Source organism: Pterocles gutturalis, unplaced genomic scaffold (genome assembly GCF_000699245.1).
Source record: "Pterocles gutturalis isolate BGI_N339 unplaced genomic scaffold, ASM69924v1 scaffold1322, whole genome shotgun sequence".
NCBI classification, from domain to species: Eukaryota; Metazoa; Chordata; class Aves; order Pterocliformes; family Pteroclidae; genus Pterocles; species Pterocles gutturalis.
The window spans coordinates 149,872-158,053 of record NW_010112429.1 but is presented as its reverse complement, the minus strand read 5'-3'; the positions used below and the strand labels follow the sequence as shown (position 1 = coordinate 158,053).

Genomic DNA, 8,182 nt, shown 5'->3' with positions numbered 1-8,182 from the left:
TCTGTGAAGGAGCCAAAACTTCTAGTTCAGATTAAACATATAACTTCTAGACTAATAACTTCCATGAGAGGAGCTGCCCTCTTAAACTGTTTTTGATCGACGTAGCGATGGTGTTTCTGTATATTTACGGAGCATGCCAAGTATGCTATATGGAAAACTATGTTATCAGACTTGGTTTTCAGGTGCATACATGTGACATTGGAGTGTGAGTCCTATTTGGAAATGAATGAGTTTTGTGTTCCACTGCTTCCCAGATAACCGCAGCCTTTTCTAGAAAAAGTATCCTTCATACAGTCAGGAATAATGTGGCCCTAGTTTAATTGATTTTTTTGTCTTGTTCAAATATAAAGTTTCACTGTTTGCTCAAATATTTTTGATTGTAAGTTTCACCAGAATTAGAGTCACGTCTCAAGGTTTTTTTCTTTGTTCAACTTGTCTATTAAATTGGCATTTTACAGTGGGGTTTCTAATTTACATAAATGATTCAAGGAATTAGTACTAGGGTCAGCTACTACATTTTTTTTTTTTCTGGAAACCTGAAATTTTACTTTTCAAAAATACAATAATTTTTGCTTTCTGTTGGGAAGTATGAAATGTGTAGCAGAAGAATCACGTCTGAAGCAGATATCTGTAAGGTCTCTAAAATGCCATTTTTGTAGCATTATGAAATTTGGTCTATGCTATTTTACTAGTCTATGTGCTTTAGAAGGATTTGCAGTAAAGTAGAGACTTGGAATTTCTGCAAAAGTATTTGTTATGTACTAAGAGTACTTTGAAGGGTGATATCCAGATATTTCTTGAGATCTTGAAAGCATGGTATGAAAAATCAGATTTTCCACATTCCTACTTGCAACTTAAATCCAGTGCAAACAGAGATCTCTCTGTTTCATAAGTACTTGTTTAACACTGGCTCTGCTTTTGAGACTTATTGATTTTGGTGTATTCCAGGCCAGGAAAATCAAAGTCACATTGCGAAAATATCCTCCTGAAATAAGTTATTACCTTTTAATGCAGTTGTAAAGGATGAGTTTTTGGTTAAGGCTCTGGCCTGGGACTTGAGAGTTCAAACCGAGTTCAGCTCAAGGCTATGACCCTGACCGCAACCGTAGGCTCAACAGGCAATCTTACTGGGTCTCAGTTCCCCACCCAGAAAACAGCACTTGGTGCCTTGGGCTGAAGACTTGCTATGTATACAAATATAGTGTACATACAGAACAATCTTCTCCTGATCTGATCTGATTCTTAGCTGTTACTGTAATGTAAGTAATTAATCATCATAACTTATGTATTACTGCTTGTTTCTCTTTTACAGTCTGCAACATGGGGGATGTGAAACTGGTGACATCTACTCGAGTCTCCAAAACCTCCCTGACGCTCAGCCCCCCTGTCCCTGCTGAAGCACCAGCATTTACTCTTCCCCCTCGGAATATTCGAGCACAGCTGGGAGCCACTGCAAGATTTGAGGGAAAGGTAAGAAACAGAGGTGATGGAGGGCTTCTCCATTTGGTTTTGCCCTTTCCTGAAGCTGCCTAGTAGGCTGCAAAGATAGTGAAGTTGTCTCTGAGTATGGGAATTTATTCAAGAGTATTCTCTGAGTATGGGAATTTATTCAAGAAGAATACATGAGTGTTTACCCTCCTGAGGAGGCAGGAGCATTACAGGTCTGTTTCTGAACAGAGAGAGGGGAGTGTTGCAAAACGTGAGAACGTGCTAAGTATAACCTAGCTGAGCATGTCAAGCACTGAGCTAAGTATCAGTGGAAAACTGCCTCAAGAACTGTCTCTAATCAAAGACTATTCTCCTAACTGCATATGCATCTCCCTGCATCCTAAATCTGCCTCTTCCTGAAGCTTCACCTGTGACACAAATCTAACCCTCCCACAGCATGTTCTTCCTAGTAGGCACACTAGGAATCTGTAAACAGACTTGTGACACTTTTGTATCTGTACCACCTGCTACACATTATTAATCTGAAAGAAAAAAAAAATTTCTCAGAAGAAAGATTGATTTGTTCAAGAAAACTTGTTAACCCAAAGAGTTAAAAGGGTGTGTAGTGGGGTGTGGATCCCAGGTTCTCCCCTTCCCCTTATGCTTGGGACATTGAATTGTGCTTACTAACATCCATATTTCCTTCATGCTTCAATCCTGGTATGGTCTCGTTCTAGCTATCTTCCCTTCTCCTCCCCTAACTCACATCTTTTTCCTGGGGTTGCCAGTTTTCCCTGTCAGCCCTTTCAGCTTCCTTCTGTCCATGTCACGCTCTGATTGCATGCTGAGAGCTATATTATCAAACTGACCACAGTTTTAATCTTTGAAGTGGTGGGACTTCTCTGACAGAGGCAGGAAACTGAAATTTTACTGTAACAAAAGCAAGGGCTAGAAGGAATTTGGGAAATTCATAACTTCTGAAACTCTAATTTAAACAGAGTCAGAAGAGGGCATCTGATATTTATCTTGTTTGTTTATGCAAGAGCAGGCCAAGAACTGGGATTTTTCAAACAGAACTGGGCAAAAAAATAGTTTTTGGAGTATAAAAATTTTTAAATGTAAACCAAAAACTCAGAAGTAGTTCTTGGATTTTACTTTTTTGAAGAAAAGTTAGCATTTTTCATAGAAAGCGGATAATTTCAATGAAAGTGTTTAAACCAGAGAACAGTTTTTTATCAAACCTTTAGAAGGATTTTTTTATTATCTTACCCTTATTGTGATTTTAAGGCACCAGTCAGAAATCTTCTGTGTGTATGACATTGATCAGTCCCAGTGAGCGTTCTTGTCTTAATATTTTTATCCTTCCCCCCCCCCATGATTTCACCTTTTGCTTTGTTGCAGACACAGTGGAAAAATGGCAACATGTTGCCACTTTATGCATGTGACACCTATGCACAATGTTGTTGTAACTGGTTCTTCCAGACAACACTGCAACTGGCAATAACAGTTCAGTGAAATCACAGTTGAAGCATGTGATGTTGCTAAGATTTGTTTGTACTTTTCTCATGTTTCCTAATTAAAAGCTCAAATGAGATATTTCCAATTTTTAGTGCATTCTGCAGACTTTATCATAGTCAAATGGAAGCAACTGTAAAATATAATGACCTACAAGCTAGAGCGCCATCACTGCTTTGCATTTTTTTCAGATCTGGTTTTAAAGTGTTAATTTTTCAGAGATACTTATCCCCTTTTTAAAGTTGCTTTGAAGGCTAGGAGCGTAAAGTCTGAGGTTTTTTTTGGTAGCTTAGAAAAAATACAGAAATCCAATACTAATTAAACTGGCATGCTTAAGTTCCTTGAAGGAAAAAAGTTTTGACTGAAGTCCTGGATTGAACCTACTTGACGAAAATCTAAATTCCAGTTCTGCCCATTTGGTATATGAGCATGGCTGAAACCTTTAATTTTCCATTCTTAAAACGGGGATGAAAATATATTTGTCGCATGCATGTTGTGTAGCTGAAATAAACCTTTAATGCTCAAAGTGCTTTTTTAAGTGCCAAACATTAAGAGCACAGTTTAACTGAAATACATATGAGAGCTGCAGTCACTTTGTGGCAAGTAGCCTGCCTTAACAGTTTGGCAAACCAAGATTACGCAAATAGAGCCACTGTCGTGTGCACTTCAGCCTCTTGCTATGCATGGAGCATTGCCTGGTTTTTGCTCTCTGCAGCTTGCTGCCCTGGAGGAGCTTTGTTTTACTCTTTCCACTAACACAGGTGAGAAGAAACATGTAACACAGCTGAAGATGTAAAGCATCTTTGTCGTTGTGAGTTAGTTACAAATTTCCTGGAATCCACCCCAGCTGGAGGCTGAGATATGAACTTGCAATTTTTTACTTTTTTTTTTTGGGGGGGGAGGGGTGTGGAAGGGAAGCAGAGGGGTGAGAACAAGCTACGTTATAATAATTGGACATAGAGAGTGATGGAGCACAGTATATTCTCCTTATCTTTTGCAAGAAAAAATTGTTTGAAAATTATAATACTATTAAAATAGAGCCTGTGTGAACTATTGTTTATAATGTAACATGGTTGGGGAGATTGTGTTTGGTTCTGGTTTTTGTAAGTGGTGGGTTTAAATTATTATTTTGCTTGTGCTGCTAGTCTAGTAACATGGGCAGGGGGAATGCAACACTACAGTTTGAAAGGATGCTGTCACTTAATAGCTGTAGTCCTACCAGACTGCAGCCTGCGAAGTGGGTATCATCTGCGTCCATCTTCAGCTGATTAGTACAATGTTGCTTCTTCTGTCACTTCAATGTTCCAGAGGTTCAGGACAGTGGACTGGTTCAGAAGGACAATCTTAATAAAAACAATTTATTAAGATTTAATAATAGAAGTAGCTAACGAACATACTTAGGTTTTTCTATCCTGGAAAACAGGCTACAGATGTTATAGATGGGTCGTTGCTGATACTCTGCTTCATCTCACTGTATAAATATTAAACTAGACTCAGGCTAAAGAATAATAAAAATTTTTAAAAATGGCTAGACAGGAGATTTTCTTCAAAGAGTTCTTCTGGGGTGGAATTTGTCTTATCAGAAAGAACAAACATTTTGAGAATCCAAGATAGGATATAAATCTGACATTGTGGTGATCCTGTACTCTCATTAAGTGAACACGGAAGAGAGGGCTCCAAAGTCAAACTTGTTGCTTTTCTTTCCAGCAGCATGCAAGACAAGTTTTGTGAAATTGCAATTCAAGATCAAGGAGAGTGCAGAAATTGAGAAATAGTGTAGGAAAGTGGAGGTGGAAAGGAACTGGAGTTGCCATTAACAGGGATTCTTTTTTTTCCCGTTCCTTGAACTACCACCCTACTAAAATCACAGCAAGTTTACCTATATCTGACTGCAGATCTAGGTTTTTGAAAGTTACCTCAGTGTAAAAAGTTAGCTTATCGTATTTAAAGTGTATGAGCATGATTTTGGCCTGGAGCACCGACTGAGGGGTGGAACCACTTAGTAAGGCAAAGGCAAGGTTACCTTCCCTAGATGCTCCCCAAACATCTGCTGCATGGACATCTCAGTTGTTCGTCAATCAATTGCTGAGGTGATTTTTAGAGAAACCATCCTATCTTATTCTGAAGTTGTGTTACGGGTTCCCAGCTTGTTAGGTATTGATTGATGTGGAGTTCTATTGCACATCCTGTGTGAGGTGTACAGCTCACAGCAGTAATCTCCTGCCTTGTGCTCAGGCATTGTAGCTTGTCTGTCAGAGCCTTTGAGATACTCTTGGAAAAGACAAACAGACCAGTATTACCAGGCTTTGTTTTAAACTGTTTCTCTGTTGTATTAATCACTGGAATATTTATCAGTGCTTTACAACATTAAATTGTGACTGTATATCTTTCTAATTCAACTGAACATCACTGGCTTTTATAATGCTCAATGGTATACTAATGAAGGAGATTCTTTTCTTTGTAGCAAATATCATGGGGGTTTTTGTGACAAGTGTCACATAAGAGCACAGGGAAATCCTTTTCAGCCATAGCACCTGAATAAGCATCTGTAAATTACCAGGCAAGGTGGTACTTTGATACTGCTGATAACATTTGGTCAATTCATAATCCAAGCACAGTATCCCATCAGATTATTTCAGACTTTGGGTGTCCTGAAATTTCACTTTCTGAAACTATGCAGGATACTTTAATTACAACACAGAGCACATTATTATGCTGACCTATAAGTACAACATCATTCAACATATATCTAGATTAAAATTTAAGTTGTTTCAGTCTCTCTCTCTGTCCCCCAAACTCAGCTGAACTATTATCTAGTAAAGGTTTAAAACGTTACAGTAGACCAATACAGATTCAAATACAATAATTTTCCATACAGTCAAGTAAAGCTTTTAAACACTTCCATGATTTTCACTAGCTTTTCTAACTCTAGGAGGATGGCAAGCATATATTAATACGAGTGCTGGGCAGAAGCCCCTAGAAAGATTTTTTTCACTGGAATTTGCAAATCTGTAAGTTTCCTTTTCTGGAGATGGGCAGAGGGTGGCCACAGATTTCCACAATGCTGCATGTTTTTCTGCTTGCCTGATTTCTTAGTATCCTGTTTACTGGTGTTTCAAAAACTACAGGCTCAGTGACTTAAGGCTGAAGCCTTTCTTATGTCTCAAACTCCATCCTTTTTGAGAAGACCTCCTCTTTCATGTTTAGAAATTTGACTTCTAAATATTGCACAACTTTATTTATCCAGATCTAAGTTCCACCAGTAGCTGTTTAGAGAGGAAGTTACGTCTCCATTGTAGAACCTAGCAGTTATTTAAATATTGCCCTGGCTCCACTCTGCATCCACCTATGCCCACAGCTTAAATGTTGCTCTCAGCCTGAATTGGCCCATTTTAGTGTTAAGGCTCAGGTTCAGCTTTTGCTTGGGTTTGTGAGTTTTACTGTGTGTGCGTTAAGATGGCAAGCTAATCCTCCAGTTCCATTTGTGTGTTTAGAAGTATTGAAAAGTTCTTTCATGACTGTCTGGGGAACCCTTAGAAAGTGGGTTGGCTTCCTGTGTCAGAAAAACACACTAGGACCCTGAAGTCCTTGTGATGTGTGTAGGTGAACAGAGCAGCAGGATGGACTCACCCCAGCAGGGCTCTGCACCATGACAGCCAACATAAGGAGTCAGTTAATATCAGTGCTCTTATCCAGGTTTCCCTGGTCTGGGTTAACTTTCTTCAGGGCAGAGAAAGACTTACTTAGGTTTTTGCAGCAAACTGATAGAGAAGCTGAGAACAAAAAATGAGAATCTTTACTGTTCTCTAACCACTGAACAACATTCTCTTGATCTTTCCCTCACTGTTTTAAGCTTTGGGTTCCAAGACCAATAAAATTATGTGCAGCAGGGATGTTGTTTAAAAAACATTAAGGTGGTTGCCCAAAGCAAGCATTTTTACTTGATAACTATGGGATTAGCTGCCCACACATAATTTTGCTGAACTTAAATAGCAATAGACTCTCTGCATGAAAAATACAGCGTGAACACTTCTAGTTCTTTACTGTAACATCACTGAGTGTCAAGCAGTAAAAAACTACAAGTCAAAGAACCATCAGCTTCCAACAAACCCTTTCCTGTCCAGAGTGATAGTACCCTCTGCGTTTGATTGCGACAAGCAGTTAACTCAACCTGCTTTGTCTGCACACGTGAAATTTTTGAGGGTAATATTGACGGTCATTAATTTTACGAGCCTAAAGAATACTTGTGGTACAGCTCTGCTTGAGAGGAACAGCCAGATGTCATGCTGCAGACCACAGACTGATTGCCTAGGGGTCAGGAAAGAATTTTCCTCCTTGGATAAAGCATTGCAGTTGGCCATGGCGCAGTATGGATTGTTTTTCTGCTTCGTGTGAACCATCATATGCGGTCAATTGCCAGAACCAAGATATCAAACTACTAAATCTAGTCTGGTATTCTAATCCCAGGGAGCTAGATTTCATGTATGGACATGTGGTTCATAGTTTGAGTAGATGTTGGGGTACTTAGTTCAGAGTTTGCTGCCCACTCAGTAGTTACTGTTCTGCTCTTCCCCTTCCATCCCCTTCCAGGTAAGTGAGCTGGATGGTAAATTCCAAGGCAAGCCAGGTCAATGTCAAATCTTGCCCCTAGTTAATGTGCTTTCTTGTTCTCCTTCTATCTCTCTGCTGTTGCAACACCCTATCTGAATCTGTTCAAGTCCAATGATGTGCACCAATTTGCCAACTTTTGAGCTGCTTTTGCTGCTGGTGGTTGCACAGCACTGGGCTGCCATCCCAAAATCTAGACATACGGTGTAACTAAGGCATACTTCTGGAGTGCCTGCTGACTGAGGCTTGGAAATGGAGCACGTATTGCTGTGTCCAAAGCAAAGGGAAGATAACAAAGGTTTTGCCATGCAGAGCTAGCGCAGCAGCCACAGTAAAACAAATTGGTTAGATCTCAGTTTTTCCATTAGCAGGTAGTTGAAAGGATTTCCAAGTGCTATGGGAGTGTTTCCCTTCAAGGCTTCTTTTAACACTTCCCTGCTCTTTATCTCTTACCACGCCATACGAACGGGTCTCCCCTCTGTATCAGAACAGATGGCAGAATCACTATCATTCTTCCCATTACCTCTTGTTTTTCATTGCTTTATCCCAGTTTATTTTCTCAGGCACATGTTTCAATGTTCTCAATTTCCAAGCCTCAGTCAGCAGGCACTCCAGAAGTATGCCTTAATTA

General features: G+C 39.6%; 1 protein-coding gene across 3 annotated transcripts in view; it reads left to right on the top strand.

Moving 5' to 3' along the window:
- The first annotated feature begins 1,320 nt into the window (after nt 1-1,320).
- The window catches only part of MYLK (myosin light chain kinase), a 152,582-nt gene continuing 145,720 nt past the window's right edge, over nt 1,321-8,182 (top strand). For all 3 annotated transcript variants that reach the window (XM_010074025.1, XM_010074026.1, XM_010074027.1), the window contains exon 1: nt 1,321-1,470. In XM_010074025.1, coding sequence (XP_010072327.1) covers nt 1,321-1,470 — 150 coding nt within the window. The remainder of the gene's footprint in view (nt 1,471-8,182) is intronic.